This window comes from Bombus terrestris, chromosome 14 (assembly GCF_910591885.1).
Source record: "Bombus terrestris chromosome 14, iyBomTerr1.2, whole genome shotgun sequence".
NCBI classification, from domain to species: Eukaryota; Metazoa; Arthropoda; class Insecta; order Hymenoptera; family Apidae; genus Bombus; species Bombus terrestris.
In genome coordinates this window covers 3718168-3737370 of record NC_063282.1, presented here as the reverse complement: position 1 = coordinate 3737370, position 19203 = coordinate 3718168, and the positions used below count along the sequence as shown (strand labels likewise).

At 37.2% G+C, this 19203-nt stretch overlaps 1 protein-coding gene across 10 annotated transcripts in view; it reads left to right on the top strand.

Moving 5' to 3' along the window:
* The window catches only part of LOC100652253 (potassium voltage-gated channel subfamily H member 6), a 142001-nt gene that overhangs the window by 31198 nt on the left and 91600 nt on the right, over window positions 1-19203 (top strand). For all 10 annotated transcript variants that reach the window (XM_048412091.1, XM_048412090.1, XM_048412085.1 and 7 more), the window contains exons 3-4: window positions 10351-10509; window positions 18991-19141. In XM_048412091.1, coding sequence (XP_048268048.1) covers window positions 10351-10509; window positions 18991-19141 — 310 coding nt within the window. The remainder of the gene's footprint in view (window positions 1-10350; window positions 10510-18990; window positions 19142-19203) is intronic.

Sequence of the window (19203 nt, the reverse complement as noted above, 5' to 3'; positions counted from 1 at the left end):
TCGTGGAAGGGAAAGGTCGAATTCACGGCAGTCCGTTCGATACAATCCAATCTCTGTTATTCAAAGGGATAGGAAGAATCGTGAAGATAAGAAACATCGGCGGGCAAACGTCCACCTTTCACGATAGATAGACACGATAGCCCTTCGAGATTGTATGTTTCGCGTTTCAAGGACCTTGAATGTTTTACTTCGAATCTGATATATTTTGTAACCAACCTTGACTTCCCAGAGGCGCGTAATTTTACTTCGATTCTTGTTCCTCGCATAAACTTGAATTTTAAAGTAGACTAAGTGTTTCAAGGACTGGGTGCTTAACAGTCTTGTTATAAATAAGTTTTCGTTCAGATTTTTCTGTTTCATGGAAACAGTCAACATTTACTCTTCTTTCTTTCATTCGCGAACATTCATCGAAATTAGATCCTACAGACCTTCGAGTATACAACTTCGTTCCTTCCTCTTAAAATCGAATTTTAAACCAGATTTAGTAATCTTCCTATAATTTATCGTCCGTTAAGCTGGCCCTATTTCATGAAAAAGATCATTAGTAATCTTCCTTTCGTAAGATAATCTTACTAATTTTTCTATAATTTATCTTTGGTAGGTGTGCCTCTATTTCATGAAAAAAGATCCACATTTTCCCTGCCTTCTTTCATTTGAAATAAGAAACACCATTGTAACGAAGAATAAAGCGTCTTCATCGAAACTAGACCACGTAATCCTTCAAGATCAGCAAAGTCTTATTTAAGAAACCTTGGTGGACCTGTTCCTTGATGGAGATACGTTCCCAATTGTACCTTGACATCGCGAAAATAGCTGATTCTTGTTCGTCTTTCATGCTTGCCGATCAGCTCCGTCGGATTATAGTCGCGTGCGATTAGGGTCATCCAGAGTAAACCAGGTGAACGTCTCCCTTCCCGTTGCTCCTTTGTGGACGTTTGACATTTTCCTGGGCTGGTCACGTGGCCGTTTTTGGCAAGTATATCGGACGACGGGGTTTCGCGATTCGTAAGCCCGAAAGCACACTTCGGAAAGGGAGCGGACCTCACCAAGAGGGTAGAAGAAGGAAACAGAGGAATAAACGAGGAAGAAGGAGAGAGAGAAAGCGCATGCTATTTCTGTGCATTGCTTGGCCTGCAGCACACGTTGCCACGTCACAGGGGCATTGCACTCGGTGACGTCACGAGGGCACAGCGTCATCGACCAATTGGAGGGAGCCGTTAACCCATTAACCACTCGGCTATTCGTTCCACTGCGGTATCATGACCTCCTCACTATCCACCAATCGTTTTACTAGACATCCAGTACCTCATCGTGCGATAATTTCATAAACTCGTGTGTTTCGGTCTTACATTATTACATACATCAATCGTTTTAATTGATAGCCAGAGCCTGGTGTAGTTAGTAGGTTGTTCGAGAAATTGATATTTTTCTTATCGATCTTATCAATTTGGTGCCTATCATGGTTTTGGACGAGGAGTGGACTTGGAAGAATCTTGGACCCAACCAACGAGGGAATCGTGGAAATATGGAGCATTTTTCGAATTTGTACTATTTAAATGGGTATAAATACAGGTAGTTACAGATTCAATTATAAATAATTACAAGTTCAGTTTTTAATGGTTACATCATGTCGAAGGGGTTACCAATGGTTGGCATTAGACTTGTCGGTAATGCCACCGGAGTGAATGGTGTGACTAACAGTGCTAGAATTAATTGAAGCATTTAAATTAGAGAAACAGTTGTGTGCAGTTCAAAATTCGCAGTCTACTCCAGATATCAAATTTTCATTAAACATAGGAGATATCCGAAGAATTTATGAGTATATTATCGTTAGACTGCGGCTATTTATACAAATTGATATTTCTGTGAATGGAAAAAGATCGAATCTGAATAAGAGATTTATTTTTCCTACTAGGCATTAGACCAACTAATTTACTGTGGATATTTTATATAGTTTTGTATATCATATATATTCTGTATACTTTTAAACACAGCCTACAACTGCGTATAACGATATATCATACTTTTTCACACTAACGATATATCGCACTTCAACGCTCTGAACGACATATCCAAGATTCAAGCAAGCGATGATCCAGAACATTTTTCATAAACTGTCATGATCAAGTGGAAGTATTACTATATGATATCGTCAATTGTCAATTTGGTGGATGGTGCACAAGGTCATCGTGTAAGCATGAAGTAGTTGGATCAGGAAGGGCCATGTGTAAATTAGCCGAATTAGAGTGGACTAGGTGTATTTCTGGACGCTGGGCGCACCCCGAAGGGGATGCTTATTTATAGTGACCGCACGGTAGTACGTTGAAGCAATTTTAGAAATTCATTTGGCTATTTCTTCACTACCTCGCGTCATATATTATCGGTGGCTATTTCATTTTTTCTTTCCATCCAAGTCCCCGCAAATTTGCCTCATCTTCCAACCAAATTATGTTTTGTTCTATGTTGTTACAAAATAATCAAGTTAATTTACACGTTCCAATTTCAAACGTATACTTTCTCGTCGTCCCGAGCATCGGAGAATTTCTTTCGGTTCGCCGGATTCGTTTTTTTCCTCGTGTAACGTGGACAGCAGCCTCTGCTGTTGTCGCGTGGTCTAAAAATATGTATAAAGACGGAACGACCTTCGAGATTCTGTCGAGTATCGCGATTTTGTCGAACAAATCGCGCAGCAAGAAGATTCGTGATCCGAGATGTCGGCTTATCTTCCTCCTCGATGTTCACGAACAAAATTCCATCTCTTGTACCTTTTATTTTTTTATCTTGTGTTGTCGTACAGTTGACAAAGTTGACAAGTAGTGTTTAAATTAGAATTTTCTACGCAGGAACTTTATTTTTCGTGTGCCTGTTTTGATGAAGCGCCATAGAATTCCAAACGTGTGTATCGTGAGAACATTAGAAGTATCAATACGAGTTTATTAGTGTCCGCTGATCCTGAAATAGACACGGACCATCGGACTCTTTCACTCTTTGGGGCGCAGTCATCACAAAACAGTTACACATTCAGCCATTGTTACGCTACTGTTCATCATAAAGCTTCGATATGCGAATTTATTACCAACTTCGTCACTTTAAAATTCTACGGTAGAACTAGCGAACCCGTGAAAATGACGGATTTCAGATTTTCTTTTTCAACAGTTACTTAAAACATACGATTGATTTCTGTCAAAGTCAATATTGATTTTTACTTAATTCTAGATAAGATTATATAGACAAATTTATTTTCATTAATATAATTTGAATTGACCCACATATACGTATACAGAACATTTAAGTACATATTACAGATCGGTAAATTCAGTGCTAATATTTCTCCCAGTCATTCCAAGGTAAAATAGAAATTTAAAGAGCCTTCCAGTGTCTCTCCGTAATAATAACCATTTCTATAAAACCGAGGGTTTATCGAAAGCCAGGAGCTTTTAAAAAAATCGATCGACCAAGTGTTTTATCCAGCAGAGGGATTATTGGTTCTTTTTTCCAAGGGAAGACGATGCAGGCTCCGCTGAAAGAGCATCGTCTGTGTCTTTCCTATGCATCGCCTCATTCTCTCGACAAGGACGTTGCGCTGAATGAATGCAGCGTGCGTTCACCCTTGTTGTTTGCGCATCCCTTTCTCATTTCTCAGCCCTATCCTTGCCTTTCTCTCTATTTTTTTGCCACTTCTTTTTATTCCTGCCTTCGTAGAAACAGGTCTCGACTCATCTACAGCGTCCTTCTCCGTCTCGTCGTTGGTTTAAAAGCCGTGGAACCACGAGGACCTAACGAGACCCCCGGACTACTCGACCGAAACAAAGCAAGTGTTCTTAGCATTGGTCGCCTAACGGCACGTGATCCTTTAAACCGCATCTTGAATTTTCATGAAGAAAAATCGTTGGCACGCCGCCATTTATTCCGCGACTTCCTATGCGCGGACTCGACGCGGAGGGAAGTGACGAAGAGGAGCGTTCGTTTCACGGTAAGCCGTGAAAACGAACGTTTCACGCCGTCAAACGAAGCCTTTTCTCTCAACCATCTCTCTCTCTCTCTCCTCTCTCTCTCTCTCTAATTCTCTCACTCTCTCTTATTTACACAGGCTGACGTTTCAATTAAGTAGGAGTACCACTGGAATTTTCACTGGTTACTTGTTCCCCTTTCGACTTCTTTTCAGGTTCAATTTCTGGAATCAAGAAGGCGAACAAACAGAGCTACTCTTATGGTTCCTTACTGTCTTTTTCGGTTTCTTATATTGTTTCCTTCTTTCTTCTTGTGAGAGCTTCTACGGATGATGTTGAATTTAATGGTACAATTTGTTTAACATTCAGTGAGTTGTTTCCTTCTTTTTTTGCTCCTGCTTTGAAGCGACCTGGAACTTGAGCAAGCAAAAAGTAATGAACTCGGAACAAAGCAAGTATCCTCGTCACCTCGTCACCTCGTGTAAGCGTACTTCGTTCATTATAATTAAAGTTGTCATTAAAGAAGTTCGTCCCTTCGTCTGTTTATAGCTTAACGAGGTGTATCCTTCAACCAGTTGATAGTTATTTATTTGTATCTTAGGTGGAATGAACGACGACTTTTCTGTTTGTGATTGCATTGAGAACTTAATGGAAGATAAAAATCTCCAAATTCTGTGTTTCAATCAAATACGGAAATCGAGTTAATTAGAGGATTTGAATCTTAATCATCGAATCAATGTTCTATTATCGAATAATTACGCTATAGTTTGTAATTGTTATGTTGAATCATTAGTTCGGAATTGTTATGTGTTCTGCGCAGGGCCTAAATAATTAATAGAAATTTCTATATTTGTACGATCAGCTTCAATTATTCAGTATTCCAATTTCATCTTGCATAATTAATTACGAAATTAAATAGAATTAATAAAATAATTTCAGAATGGAATAATTTCCAACATCATCGTAAACTATTATGCTTTCTACAAGCGATGGAATATTTTTTGCACCTAATACACCTATAACCAACTCCTATGAAGCATCTATTATTTTAGTACATCTCTTTCACCTTAACAAAACAACATTTAAGTCGCTTTAGTAAAATTCTTTCAAAAAGGTTGCATTGATTCAACTTCCACACATTATCTCTCGCTCTTCATTCAAACGTACTTAATTAAGCTACAAAAAAGAGAGCAAAGTGTCAGGAGATTTGGAGGGTTGTTCCTTTTCAGGGTGAATTTCTGACGACGTGAAAGTTTAACAGGCGGTAGTCAGTAACGCAAGCCGTATGAAAAATGGAGCGAGAAAATGTGAAAGGCGCAACCTGGCCCGCCGAGGGCTGTTTTACACAGTGTTTCTTCCTCGCATGCTCGCATTTCAGTTGGATCTGACAAGCCAGCTGTGCGTGACCCGTCTGCGTGCGTAATTCCACAGGGACAAAGGGGAAGCGAGAGGAAAAGTGTAACAGAGAAAGAAAGCCAGCAATGGATCGATAGGACAGCTTGCTGTGACGTTGCCGAAGAAACCACACGTATTGCACATATTAGCCGCTATCTAGGCACGAGGGGCGGTTTGGCCGAACCGAGAATGTCTCTCTAATTGATCGCTGAATTTTATCATCTTCCACCTGTCATTAAACGTATTCCATTTTCTCTCTCGTTAAACATCCTGAATGTGTTATCCTGTTGGATTAGCCGTGTAATCGGCTGGAATACATATAGTGATACATGACGATATTTGAGTACTTAATGTATAATTTTGTGAGTATGAAATTGTGGATATATAATTTCTAGTTTGTATGAAACTTTTTAAAATTTCATTAACATTAAGTGGTAGACGATTATCACGTTTATTTTGCTAAAATTTGAAAGAGATTAAAAAATGTATCGGCGTATGTTTCGTGGAGGCCATGACCATAATTGATAAAATATAAATAGACGTCTTAAAGCAGTGCTACAAGTTCCCAGTACATAGGTATACCCTTACGAAAGATTTAATGAAAAGATCAAACAGTTCCATTGATACTGTTCCAACATTGCAACCGGTTATCGAGTCTTCCAGTCGCTGCCTCACAAGGGATTATGTAATACTTCCTCGCCTGCTGCGCAGACAAACCATTATTTCTTCGCCCTTTGGAACCATCTAAAAACTACCTAAAAGCGCAACCAACTCTTAAACATCCTACTCTCAACCTGTCCTACTTAAAATAATCTTTTTCTATTCATTCGTCGGTGGTCGTATCCATAATTCTGTTTTAAATCCATTCATCCCTTAGATTTTGAATATTCTACTTTCACCCTTTTAAACGTAAAAAAGTCTATTTCCATTCATCCATCAATAGTCAAAGAGATGCAGCGTTCACAATTTCTAAGAATCCAGCCAACTCTTAAACATTCTCCTTGCTTGCTTCCCTATTCGCTTGAAGAAATATTCCTTTATTCACCCATTAGTATACTGATATATTCATAAAGGTTGGTTCGATATATTCATAAAGATCGAAGAGACGCTTCATCCACAGAATTTCGAAACATCCAACCAATCCTTAAACTTCATTTTCATCCATTTAAAAAAGTATCAGCTCTATTTCGAACGATCTTTCTCTATTTATTTTTTCATCGATGGTCGAAGAAGCGTCTAGAATCAAACAAGTTGAAGCTCCATCCATAATTCATGTCGTTCTCGAGCAAGTGGCCGATCACGATTTCGCAATGGCGAATCCTCACGGTACTAGACTCATCATCGTTGACGTTCCACATCGATGACGTTCAACGACGAGGATCCAGGTGGCCTGTGGCACTCTTGGCACGCTTATCCGACCGATTACGCTCACGGCGTGCCAGGGTGTGTGTTTTCCATCTCGGCACACCGGCCGGTTGCGCAAGCAGGCCTGTCCGAATCGGCAATCCGAATGCCTGGCCACGCTCTTCTGGTCGACACACGGGACACACTTTCCTTTTGTCGAGCCCTTTTGGACCGAGTCCAACGTACCTTGACTCGTAAACACACGCTGGCTAATTAGTTGCGCTCGCAGAGCTCGCGACAAAAGCCACCAAGTCGCTCGTCGTAGTCGTAGTTAATCGTGTTCTCGTGGTTACGGGCTTCCGTGACCTTGACGCTGGCCACAAATGCCGCGAAGAAGCTTTTTACACTCGTTCGATATAGGATACTCGTTCTCGTGATTGGAAACCGACCGTGATTCGCGTTTCAACCGATAGTTTGCTGCTTAGATTGGAAATCTCGTGCGGATTGCGTTTTTGGATTTGGATTTTGATTTTGTGAGGTACAGTGGCTCATGGAATACTCGATATCGTTTGACATGGAATTTGAATACTTGTAATTTTTGCGAATGTGTGTTACGTATGTTATACAAAACGCCTGAAAGTTTCATTAGCGCTGTAACAAGACACGACTGGCATGATTATACGATTTGGTCTATTAATCTGAAAATGTACGTGCATAGAGGCTACAGGATACGTACAGCATGTATTTAATAAGAAATTAGCATACTAAAATACGGTCAATAGCTATCTTAAACATAGTTGCGAGTGTTAAAAATGATCCTATTTATATTGACAGATAAAATACTTTGCGAAATATATGTATACTTGCACTAAATATCTTGCATCTTCTGTGTACATTTTCAGATTAGTTTCAAGCACCACTAAAATCATGATAATCGAATCTCATATATGGTGTTGATGATATTTCGAAATATTTCGTATGAGGTACATAAGATATTCGTGAAGCATTTCTACAAACGTGCGAATATTTTCGTGAACCACAGTGAAATGTATATGATATACGATATCCTTATTGCTTAAAACATTCTCGAAGGACAATTTGGTTTTCCAGGAAATCAGCCGAGTCCTATTTGTGCACGTTTGCATCCCCACCCCATCAAATTATAATAGTTTGCGACGCGAATCGAACGCGTGGGAGGTTATTCCGTTGTCGAAAATCGTGGCGTTAAGATGTATCACTCCGCGTAGCGCCTATTAACTGCGTAATACTTTCATCGTCATCCTTTCACCGCTCATACCCACGCTACTATTAACTCTGTTTAATCAACGTACGTTTTTCTTCAATAATTTATGAAATATTATTGTAATTTATAACTAGACCGTGGATTTCTATGCAAATTTATATTTTTATGGACACGACTACGAAAGTAAATTCATCCGAGATGGAGATTCATTTGAGGTATCAAAAATTATAACAAGTGTCCTACTTTGGATATTTTGCAAATATTTTTATATGTCATGCATTCTATGCGTTCTTGCATTTCCAAATTTCACATAAACGCAGCTTATCTGTCTTTTATTTATCTTAAATTATTTTTCTCTTTATCGTTTCTCTGGTTATTATAATCATTATTACTACTAGTGTCATCATCGTTACAGTTCCACTAAAATTTTGTAATAATTTCAGATTTCATAATATATTCACGAAAGGGTTCTACAAGTGTTCGAATATTTGTGAGCAAATAACAACAAATTTCTGGACGAACAGTCAAAAAGAAATTTCTTTTTGTTTCGAGATATTAGTTAAATGTGTTGCCTTTATCATCATGTACTTCATTCCCAACATTCGTTCCTAGTTACTGACGATCACTGTAGCCAAGTACTCCATTACAAGCTTCATTCATGTCCCTGAAGGAACACTTGTCCAACAGTCGCTGTGTTTCACGTTGATTCAGAAGTCTCTTTGCACAGTGCTGCTTCTCCAAGTTATGCTATCCGCACGTGACACGTGGTGCGATAATTCCTCGAGTCGTCACGAATCCGAATGGAACATTAACAAAGTGGTGCAATCGCGTTACCCCACTTTTACCAATGTTACGTGGCTTCTGCAAAAGAATTTTCGAATTACGACTATGTTAAGCTGTAACGTTGGTTGGGAGAAATACAGTGGCCCGCAAAAGTATTCCTGCATTTCCTGCACTATTCGATATCTTTTATGAATATATCACGTGTATTATATGAAACATTTTCAGATCTCATTAGTATTATAACGACGTTTACATATTGCAATGACAACTCTCGTGGTTATACGTGGAATTTTTAACGATCCTGAAAACGTACACAGAAGTTACAAGATACAAGTACAAATATATGTATATTTTACAGAGATCGCAAAAATATTTAATCATAATGATCAGTTTATAGCTATTTTCCATAATACAGTGTTTTCGTAGCTTCTATGTATGTGCACCTTTAGATTGGTTTCAATTTGACCAATATAATCAGGACAGGACAGTCGTGTCTCATTATGTGCATAAAATATACATCCCTTTATTGATTCTATAGTTTGATTCTCGGTATTGACATCTTTTCCTGTCAGAAAATATTTCAAGCATTTAAACAACCTATCAATTTCAAAACAGCTAATCATCCACAATATTAGTAAGTCTTAGCACTCGTTAGAACCGTCTTTAATAATTATTATTATAAATATGTTTAACTATGGCAACTATGTATTCGCACTAAATTTTTTACTAAATATAGGTATGCGGTAATATGTTGCAACTTCTGTATACATATATTTTCATATTGAGTTCAATTGTTTCCAACATGATCATCGCATAACAAAAATTTGTATATATGCGTGCATTAAAAGTCCCTATGGTAAGTGTACGAATACTTTTGTGAGCCACTGTATTTGGATAGAATCCAGACGCGATTTATTCGAAGATACAAGCTTTTATTGCCCGCTGGTTGCTTCGTGGGATCCTATGACTAACTTCAAACAACACACGAGACGTTTAACGGACTTGGATTCTAATAGACGTTCGCCGAAACGTCAAACGTGGATATTTATCGCGCCAGACACCCATGTTCCCATTTAACGTGACCGATAAAGAAGTATTTCAAAAAATTGTTGCTGGAAATCAATGTTTGTTGTTCCAGCAGTTATCCTGCAATGTTTCTGCTTCTAATGGACTATCGTCGCAAGATGCATGCTTGGTATTAAAACGAGAATTGTGGTATCACAGAATATAGGGCAATTGTTGTTTTAATTCCTCAATAATTCAACATTTCATTTACTACTGATCTCTCTTATTATTACAGCGAAAGTTTATAGCAATGGGTAGATTACAGATCTTTATGAGTTTATAGGAGATTTAAAGGTGCAAACATGTACAAAATTGTACATAATATGCAAAAATATAAAAGATATTCAAGCTATGGTACTTGCTGTAGGTTTTAACGAGTGAAATAAATTTTTACACGTACAGATCCTATTTCCTTAATTGTGGTAATGAAAATATGCTATTGCATAAACATACGCAATCTGGTAACGAGTTTTTGTACGTGGGAACGAGAAAACTTGAAAGATCGTTTGTTTCAAAGATAGACGTATTACGTGGGCGCGAGCTAATCGGATTAATCTTTGTTTGTCACAGGCACCAAATTTCTATGCAGCGAGGTGATAGCGCTAATAAGGAGCGAGGTGGACGACATCTGCTTGCAAATTATAAATTTCGAGGATTTGAGCTCGCAGCCACCTCCGCAGCCTGCAATTCCGCCCCCAAGCCAGACCAACAACAGGCTCGTCACACGCTGTAAGTTCCAATTTTTTTCTCCCTGCCCCCTCTCTCTTTTGCCCTTCTCTCCCTTCGCCGTTTCTCATTTTCTACTTTGAATCACTTGCTTCACGGAAACCTCCATAAATTTCATGTCCAATTTGTATTCACCTTGTTGCATTTACCGCTGTATATTTTTTTCGTACCCTGTTATAGAATAGTTGGCAAATTAACGCTTAAATAACTCATTATGAAGTTTGGTACTGTATCAGGTGGTTTAAATCGTACTTGGAAATGTATCCGTTTAACATTAGAAGTATCAGAGTGATCAAACTAAACGATTCTAATAATTTTTCGTAATAATTCTATAAATTTAGAATAACGCATTTTTGTCAATTTCGATGATTTTTATTTTTTGTTTTACTTGCTTTTAGTACTATTAGTAACACTGTTAATTTTATAGCATTGCTGTTAGTTCTAGTGTTAATTTGCAATGCATTAGGTTGTAGCATATGAAATGTTCGTTTCCTTCGGTTAAACGAAACACGATTCTGGTTTTCTTCAGAGTACGTTTAATTACACGTTAGCTACTAGTGACGCATACACTGCGTCGATTCAATTATCATACTTAGCTTACTTAGTTGCTATTGTATTTTTTGATTTCAGAGGAGAAAAGAAAGCAATGAGCCGTGTATTAATATAAATATTATTATTTAAGCCATATTTTAGATAATCAAAGTATTTTCATTAAAATTATGTCTGCCTTTAGACTAGTCGTGGAGACTGACTCGAATTTCTTACGAATTTATTGCACCGTTACAACGACAATATTGAAAAACATCCAGTCGTATTTCAAACAAAAAACACGTGAAATAAAAGAGCTTTAATTGACATTCAATTTGACGTTAATGACACTCGAAATCAATAGTAGTCTTTTTCATATAATCCAATGAAAAATCTGAGACCTTCAGACGAACATTTCATACGGAACAAACTAATAGAAAACGCAATGCGTTGAACAGATAAAAATACGTTCGATAGCGCTAAAAATGTCACACCCACACCTCTGTTTGTCCTATTTAATTCCACAGACATTCTCTTTTTCTCGCATTGCCTTCGTTGTGCAACGTCGAGGACACTAGGTCACGTAGTTAAGTGTTAACACGGGGTGTGTCCGTAGGAGCGTACTTGGAGCGCACTGTGACCTTCCTTGCCACAGACTGATGTACGAAAGGTGCTTGTAAAAATTACCACCGAGTCGCTTCATTGTCCGACAGAATTCAACGCGCCGAATTCTTTTTCTTTGCAACGACTAATTAAATTTCGCAGAGCAAGTCTCGCGCTTCTCCTTGTTTCCCTTTACTCGATTGAAACGTTAATTTCACACGATCACCGGTTACGTCGTTTCACAAGCATCAAACGAAGCAGTCTGTTACTTTGTGTCCACATACAAAGATAGGAATTTCTAGTTTGTCACTTATAAAATGTTAATAACAATATTAATTCAATGGTACAAGAACCTGCACTATATTTATTTTTCGTCTGCATTCGAGGTTTCGCTATCTCGACACTTCACGAAACATTCAAAGGTAGTTGAAGAATCTCGAAAACTTTAGGAGTTGTTTCTACACCTTAACAACGTCCTGAAATTGGAACTTATCATTCCATAATAGTTTACACGATCCAAACATCGTTACACAACTTTTGATTAAGCCAAGATTAAGAAGATTCGACTTCATGGTGGCTCAAGGGTGATTTCAGGATCTTGAATAATTTAAGATTGATTTTACGCCTGGAAGAGGACTTAAGAGTGTGATTTATTCAAAGATAGCTTTACAATTTTGGATTAGGATAAAAGTAGATTTCTCGACGGTACCATTTTTCATGATAAGGATGATTCGAGGATTTTGAATAGTTTAGAATCTTGATTTTATGCCTAGAGTTAAAATTGTGATTTATCATCCTATAGACGATCCAAAGGCAGTTTGTAATTTTAAAATTAATCTAAAAGTAAAGTTCTCGAGTTTCTAATGATTTAAGGGTGGTTCTTGTGTCTTAAATTAATTTAGGAAAAGGACCTACGTTCTGGGTCATTTACCAATAGAATCTACACCCTGTAAGCAGTCCTAGAAAGATTTTAGAATCTATGAAAGTATAGTATTCGTAATAAGATAGCTTCCTTACTCGTATTATTCTTGAAAAATTATTCGGTTTATTTGCTAACATTGTTGAAATTTTAGTCACATCTTGGATCTGTGTATCTGCGTAAAGTAACGCGTAAAATTAGATTGTTTATTTAAGTCTTGTATCGCAAGCGAATATTTTGATGATGGAATTATGGAGATCAACTTTACGTGTATCTTCCTCTCTTCTTTGGATGATTAAAAGCACAGGTGGTTGAATGCCGGGGAAATACAAGTGTCTTAGCTTGCCAATTTTTTCCGGGAAAAAAGTGCGCTTCTCGAATGGAATCTCGAGTGCATCCTTCACTTAATTAAATCCAGTGAAATTAATTAAAATAATTATCTTTGTAGGAGGAAGGTTTAACGTTCAGCAATCTTGCGTCGATATTTTATACTTTTAATTCTATTTATTATTAAATTAGTACTTATCGATGAGAACTATTAATTTTTAAAATATATAATTAAATACTTAACCGATAATAAACACTTTACGTTCGATACTTAATCATCATTATTATAAAATCTAAATAAAATGGGATGAAACATTTACATTATATGATACATCATGTGATGAAAAGATCGTGAAAAATATAGGACGAAGAATTAAGAAATAAGTTCACTACTTACGAAATTAGAACTAATTAAACATTCTTGCCTTTAGAACTGTACTAAAAACCAAGTAACAGCAATTACATACTTAGCTTTCAAAGGCTTTTTACGTAGCTAATTGTCGCGCAAATTGCAACGCGTAAAGCAGCTAGAGCGCAATCATTACTAAATCAAGGCGTCATATGTGTCCCGTGGAAGTGTCATTTTAGCTTGTGTATTCAGCGCTCGATTGTTCGAATTCCAGAAACACGAGACAAGTGCTTGTTGCTGTAACTACCTGAAACCACCCAACGCTTCTATGTAATACTGTCCACCTAATAATTTGCACGTTCCGTATTAGTAATATCAGAAGCGATTTAAAACTTCCAACGTCAATCTAAAATCACATTGTATAAAATTACATTATACTATTAGATGATAACCAATTTCGCCACTCACATTATTAATTTTGGATTCGAGTCACGAATTTTTCTATCAAATTCATTGGAAAATTTTTGTTCATAGCTCTGATATTTTGGTTATTTTGTGTATTTCTACATATTACGTACATTATACGCATTGTTGTGCTTTTAATTCTACGTAAATGCATAAAAATCTGCAGTCTACCCTGCAATTTTATTAAGAATCTTAGAATCGATTCAATCGTGCAAGAGGGTGCACAAGAGGCGAACGCAATTCCTTGGAATCGTTCAGTGGCCATTAAAATCACTGACAGAAGGCAACGAAGCCACAGAGAAAAGAGGAAACGCACGTTGGACGTTTGACACGGTGTCTTGCCAAAACGTTTCGTGCTATGTTCACATATAGTTTCCTGCGGCTTTTAAACTGGAGAATCATTATTTTCTGCTGCACCGATCGGTATAAGACAGCGTCGTCGACATTCAGGGCCGGCCCGTTGGCAACTGGGCCATGTAGCACACATTCTACCACCCGACGAAGATTATTACAATCGGAGATCGAGGTCAGATTTGCCCGCATAATGAATCGTGCAACGATACCCTGCGCCACTCGCGAATTGTTCTTTCACACGTCCTTCCGCGTGTCACGTTTCGATCGCACGAAACGTACGAAGGGCACCCGCCAATCTCAGTCGATTTTCTTAATCTCTTTATTTCTTTACTACTGAATTTCTTTATTTCTTTATTTCTTTACCCACTTTACTTTTTCTCACAGACAGGGCAGCATCGTCTTATGAGAAAAGTTTGAAGTTTTCGATCGAGAGACTCCTTCGAATAGTCCGCCGAATCGTAATTGATCCGCTGACTCTCCTCCTCTGCCTCCACTTTTGTTATCGTCTCTGACCATGCCAGAGTTTAAGTTTTAAGCGGTAAATTCCGAATAGGAAAGCTTGCGATTAAACGAGGCGCTACGAGTTTTGCGAATTTTTCTTATCAACCTTGCACCACTTTTTCCTTCATTTATATTTCAATTTCCTTTTTCCTGTTCTCACTCGTATTGATGATAGTTTCTTTCATATGAAAATCGAGGAACTCGATGAAGAAAAATGATAAAAAATGGTAAAAAACGGTGTTTACCAAATAGATAAGACAATTATGGAGAACGATGTACAATAATATTTATCTACAAAATTTTCTTACGGATTTCTTACGTGTAGCAATACTTCTTTATTAGAATAGTCTATTTAATCTGCAGTTTTCTTATTTATCTAGCGTTCTTTAATTTTATTTATTTAGGGGTATGTTATAGACTTCCAAATCTTTATGAGTACCTATAAATATGTTCAGGAACATATAAATTTTCTTATCAGAATATAACTGTAGCCACAATTCCCTCAATTTAAAGATCCGTTCACTTACACCATGTTTCCTCCCTGAATGCCTCAAATACAACAGTCAGAGTAGTCTTTTCTGACCGAATATCCAAACTCTAAATAAGTTCAGCAGTAACCTGAAAAGCTTACAACTGCACAAGATTGATCCACAACCTTTGGAAATGAATATTTCTTATCAATCTTGCACTACCTTTCATCAACTTGTATTTCAATTTTCCTTTTCCCATATCCGTCATCAACGATAATTTCTTTTTTAATTTTTTAGTAGAAGAACGCTTGTAACAAGTAGAGTAAACCTGTGTGTCCAAATGGCATTACCGATTCTCCGGGCAATTTCAGTGCAATTCCGAGCACACGCGCGTGTACACTAGGGTATAGGAGAGGGACACGCGAAGAGGAAGAGACGCGTGGTCACGTTTTATATCTGGAAGTGTTCGCGAAACTATTTTTAGGATGACGCCGCAGAACAGTCGCTGGACGTGTGTGGCGCGCCTAACAGTTAACCCTGACCCGGTAATAAATATTATACTCCCGTATAGGAAGCTATAGACACCCCACCTGCGGGTTGATAAATCCACCCTCAACCCCCACGGGCGAATCAGCTGATGGATACAACCCTGGGAATGAAATTGATTATTAAAATGGACGTGGAGCTGTCTGTGGACGATCGAGCCACGTTTATTTCACTTTTATAATACATATAACTCGTGAAAGTACTTGAACACTTGTCGAAAACTTTTATGAATATATCATATGTACTGTGTAAAATATCGTAGAATTTCGCCCAGTGAAACATTTCCATTATATCGATATACCACGATGGGACCATTTTTAACAAATATTGCACGTTTAAAATCGCCATTTATGACGTGTATTAATTTTATACTAGATATATATTTGCAATAGATACCTTGCAACTGCTATATAGGTTATTCAATTGGTTTCAAATTTATATTAATTATCGTAATAATCATGTCTCGTTACAGTATTAATGGAACTTCGAAAATGTTTCATGCGAAACGTACAATATATACATAGCAGGTTTCTGTGATAAATGTCACAAATATCTATACAAACCCTTTATCAGTACTTCGTGCGTGTCATACAAAACATTTGAAATTTTCACTGTACCGTAATGAAACCCGACTGTCATGGTTATGTTGGTAAAGTACGAAGCAAATTTGAAAATCAACATAGAAGCTACAAAATATTCAGTGCGAATCTACATAATGAAATTTCAAAATGTTTTCTATATGAACATGCATACAATAACGTAAAAGCATAGGAAAGTTTTCCATGGTAAATGTTAGAATATAGCCGCGAGCCACTCTATGTATTTCCGTGATATTTTACTTGAAGTTTCAACGAGAATCGAAAATTGTAATCATTGCCAAACAATTTTTAATTAAATCTGATCGTACTGTGAGCGCAAGCTTTAGCGTCGATAGAAACTGCTATCGTATTTATTTCTTGCCAACCGATTAATTTTCTGTCGATTTTTCATCGACTCGTTTCCTATTACACGACCTCTTTCGTTTTTCTTTTTCCTTTCATCTCTTTTTTAATGGTTCCAAGAATTTCTTTTACTCCCTTGGTAATAGGATGAAGGATGCATTTCATTTTTTATCCAACGCATGTAACATCTAAAGACACAAGGCTGATCGTTGTTATACGCTTTATAAGAAGGACAATTATGTGAAACGACCCAATCAATCTTCGAGTTTCTTTTTCTAACGAGCTGTTATTTCGAGGGACATCGTGTGAGAAAGAGGGATGCCTTTGTCGCTGTTTAATAACGATCGATGGCCCTGAGCATCGGAGAAAATTGCACCCATCGCTTCCAATCGCAAACACCTTCCGTTTCCATGCTCTTTCTTTTTTAATCTTCGTCCTCGACAAGAGCGATGATTCTTTTATCTTCGTGTAGAATTTTAAACGGATTCTTGCGTTTCCTAAATCATTTATATTGTTCAACTGCGAGGAAAGGTAGCGGCTGTCCAACGGCCAATTTGTGACAAACTCACATAAACTGTTATAACTTACTTCCTTCGCTATATTTTATTTGAAAGCAGTAACTACGCTGCAGTTGAAAAATCTTAGAACACTTATTATTTTTAGCAAAACTTCAGCATATGATTTAGGTTATGAATTTTAAATCACACCTGTACCTTGTAATATATTGGCGCTTTCTACGTTACTTAGTTTCCTTGTCGTATAAAGTGCCAATTTAAACTGTCTTAAAACTTTCGAGCGGGAAAGTTGATCTTTTATTATTACTTTATTTATTATTGATTTTTTTTTTTACTAGAATTTTATACTTTATTGCATTGTCGTATCCTATCAAGATGAAAAATATTCACTATTTTGCTTTTGAAACGCACAAAGGGATCCATTTTACGGTTTGTTACAGTCACTATCTTTTTTCATGGTTTTACAAATACAATATATATAGCCTATAGGAGAATCTGAAAATTCGCAATACCTTTTTCAATAGAATTCTTCGATATTTCCTTTTGAATTTTGCTAGTACCTTTTCGTTCATGTGATCGAATGTAAAGCAGTTATTGTATTTCGGTACGTGAAGTTCAACGACTCGCGCTTGGCCCAAAATCAAAAAGCTTTACGATGATCATACAGAGGCTCGTAGAATTCGTGTGCCAACGATCCAATCGTGCATATAACGATAAATCGACAGTTTCGTACCATCTGGTCCTTCTATATGATTTCTATACAGTTAGCATACCTCGTAATAATTGATGATTATTGAACTGCAAGTGAATATTGATTAGGTGTTAACATTTATTCAGATATGTTATCGAATTTAGTAAAAAATGGTGTTCGATTATATCATAAGGTACAAGAAATTTAATTGCAAGTCAAATTAATCTTTTCCCATCGAATTATCTGCATTGAAAATATTTGTTTAGTCTCGAGAAACTCTACCACCACGCCACTTGTAAGAATTCGTATGTTTTATTCTATTTTCTAAATTTATCGCTTACTTTCTCCAATTATTACTCTTCTCAGATTTTTCTCCTCAAACTACAATTTTTCTCATAGCGTCCAGCGTATTCAAAGCGTTAATTTTCCAAGCAAAGTCATTGTCCGTGCCCTCAGTGCTCTCAGGTGTCCGTGCAACGCGATTCATGATCCTATTTCCTCTCACTCCAGCGAAAGTTTGTTTAATCCAACCGGTGACTAACTTCGTTTACGCGTAACTCACTCAAACACCCGAGTTCGATGAGAAAAATATATTGCGGAAAGTAGCACGTACAGAACAACGTTGGAAAACTTTCTCTGATAATATTGTTCCGGTAGTATTATCTTCGTTATTATGCCAGTATTATGCTCACCGGTTTGTAAAATAATCATGAATTTAATGAAATACAAGAAAATTCTAAGTAAATTGTAAAGGTCTATGCAAATTTTAAATAGAAATTTGTTTCTCTAACTGTTACGACGAGTGCTTCATTCTGTATATTTTATACATTTCGGTACATTACGCAGTCTGTTACGTATTAATTCAAATAATGATTGTATTTGTAAAAATCATTAATTTTATTTCAAGTATATTCGACATTATTATTTATAACGATATATCTTTGACGCTTCCGAGATAGTTAGTTAGTAGTTGTAAAATTGATTAAAAATTGATGATAGATGTTATCTACGCAATTTAAAAAAAATATAAATTGCAATATTTCTCGCATTCTATACGAACACAGCGTGTATTTGTACGTCTTAAAAATTAAATTTCCCATGAATGCATAAACGTCTGCAATTTAACGATAACAAACTACTAACGGTTTGATGGAAATTCTTCATCGAAACGATATGGTAATACGTGATTTTTCGCAATATATATTTTCTTCGATGCATAGCTAGCAGTTTCTACTAACAATCACTAATAAGATTCAATGACGTTGACTCGAGCAGTCGACAGGGCAAGGGCGTCCTTTCGTGCTGGCCTCTCCAGGACCGGTGTCGTTGGTCCACCAAGGGTCAGGAATCGACCGAGAACCACGACCAACTTACCTCATCGACTTGCTGACGGGACCATCCTCGACGAGGACGCCTCTGAGAACTGGTGAGTTTTCCAACTTTCGTTTAATATTTCATCGAACTTCTGCACGTTGAATCGCGGACCAA